The sequence below is a fragment of the Peromyscus leucopus genome, chromosome 1 (genome assembly GCF_004664715.2).
Source record: "Peromyscus leucopus breed LL Stock chromosome 1, UCI_PerLeu_2.1, whole genome shotgun sequence".
Lineage (NCBI taxonomy): Eukaryota > Metazoa > Chordata > Mammalia > Rodentia > Cricetidae > Peromyscus > Peromyscus leucopus.
Window position 1 is genome coordinate 185,386,496 of NC_051063.1, and position 2,500 is coordinate 185,388,995.

The 2,500-nt window shown below is 36.2% G+C and overlaps 1 protein-coding gene across 1 annotated transcript in view; it reads left to right on the forward strand.

Moving 5' to 3' along the window:
* LOC114689433 (killer cell immunoglobulin-like receptor 3DL1) overlaps positions 1-2,500 on the forward strand; it is a 21,308-nt gene that overhangs the window by 15,333 nt on the left and 3,475 nt on the right. The window contains exon 5 of the mRNA XM_037202167.1: positions 2,162-2,455. Within this exon, the coding sequence (XP_037058062.1) occupies positions 2,162-2,455 (294 nt within the window). The remainder of the gene's footprint in view (positions 1-2,161; positions 2,456-2,500) is intronic.

Below are 2,500 nucleotides of genomic sequence, written 5' to 3' on the forward strand. Positions count from 1 at the left end.
GAACTTACAAATGCTACGGTTCTTACAATCATTCACCATATGAGTGGTCACACTCTAGTGTCCCCATTGATATAAATATCACAGGTAAGAGGGTGCATACACACTTTTCATTCTCTTTGTGATACAGAAAAATATTCTATACACTAAAAGCTGTGGGAGGCCACAAGAAAATGAGTGTGGGAAATTTACATAAAGGCAATCTTGTTGAGTATTTTACTGATATAGACAATGAAAAGTAATATATAAGAGCAGACCCTTGGTTATAACATAAAGCATAGATACAGGAAGGTGCAAAGGAGTCATAAGTAGAAATACACAGAATGTGGCAATTGGGTGAGCAGAATATGAACCAGAGAGAATGAAGTCTTTCTACCAACATTCAGAAAATTTTTACTTCTACCTCAATAAGAAGTCTGTCAAGAGAGCCAGACAGATAATGTGTCTGACCTGAGACATAATTGGTTTTTGTTATGTTAGCAATTGGAAAATAATATAGGAACTCATGTCAAGAGCAAATTTAGAAGCATGGAAGGAATGCTCTAAGAGCAGTAAAGTCAGAATGCTAATTCATCAACATGTTGGGAGGAAACAATGCTTTTGATTCTGGATCAGGAATGCCTGATAGCAATTTGAACCATGCATAGGGCTGGAAGGGTTTTAATGAAATACTTGTTATTAATGAATCCTTATGCTTTCACACAGATGGAAACCCAGAAAGGACTATGAATTAGTAAACATGGAATGTGTGCTAAGAGAAAAACTACAAAAAGACAGAAGCCTGAATGGAAACTTTGAAAGTAGAGATGGAAAAATTATAGCAGATGTTAAATATGCCAAAACAGAGCTTGTCAGACACATGATATGTCTGGCTCTCTTGGTAGAAGTCTTATAAAGGTAGAAGCAAAAACCAAATTCTGAACTAAGTGTTTGGGAAGTAGATGACAGATCATACTTGAGCAGTACACACACTAAGAGTAACAATAGAGGGAAGATCACCATGGCCATTGTTCAAGAGAAATTATATATATATATATACATATATATATATATATATGTATATATATATATATATGGAATATTCTCTACTTTGAAAAGAGAGACTAATTAACACAGATGTGTAAACAGATTCAAGACCTACAAAGAAAAATAGAATGATATTAAATTCTAGATTTTTATCATATATAGGATGACAAAGTCAGAGGTCATGAAATTAGCAAGTGACCATGAGAAGAAAAGTTTAATAGAGATGGTTGGGAAATAAATGAAAGACATATGACATGGAGGAGGAAACGAGGGGAGTAACAGATCAGCAATGCTGTACAAGGAAGGGAAGAGGGAGGAAAATGAACAAAAGGAGCTGTATGAGGATGTCATAATGAATACTCTTACTTGGTATGCTAATTAAAACAAAATAATGAGTAAATCTAATTGAGCCCATTGACTTGCAAAACAACTAGAAAAACCGAAATATAAAGAAGACCAATTAGTAAAATGAATGTGATTATTGGAAGTAGAAGGGCAATAAAGAATACTAGCCTTAGGCCGGGCGTTGGTGGCGCACGCCTTTAATCCCAGCACTCGGGAGGCAGAGCAGGTGATCTCTGTGAGTTCAAGGCTAGCCTGGCTACAAGTGAGCTCAGGAAAGCGCAAAGCTACACAAAACCCTGTCTCAAAAAAAAAAAAAAAAAAAAAAAAAGAATACTAGCCTTAATATGGTTAATATTATACATCTATAATTATATATGTAACAATATTTTTTAAAACACTAAATGATATATAGTTCAATTTCAAAACTTAAAACAAGCATAAAAATATATTATGCATGCATATTAATATTTCATTATGAAGGTTATTGATAGATAAAATTAATTATGCTCATAACAACAAACTTTAAAAGACAGATGGAATGAACCCATGCAAATAGAGGCAGAAAATATCATTAAGCAAAAATATTTGAGTCCAGAGTGAGGTCATAGACTAAAGATGGTAACATAGAAATAAAGAGAGAGAAGGAGAGGAAGAGAGGAGAAAAGAAAGGGAGAAATAGAGAGAGGGAGATGGTAAGAGGCAGAGAGAGATCAAAGAAATGGACGCAGGCAGAGGGAACACTGAGGAGTGAATGAACACTGGTAACTAACTGTCTCTTCCTCTTTTCTTCCAGGTTTATACAAGAAACCTTTTCTGTCAGCCCTAATGGGTCCTGTGGTGATGTCAGGAGAGAACATGACCTTGTCCTGTGTCTCTGAACTTCAGTTTGACATGTTCCATCTGTCCAGGGAAGGGGTACCCAAGGAACATGGGCTGCCTTCAGTGAAGAGCCACAATGAAACATTCCAAGCCAACTTCCATCTTGGTCCTGTGGTCCAGGCAGGGTACTATAGATGCTATGGCTCTTTCAGGAACTCTTCCCATTTGTGGTCATCCCCAAGTGACCCCTTGTACCTTCCTGTCACAGGTAAGAGAACTTCATATATATATCTCATACCGTGTGACTAATGAA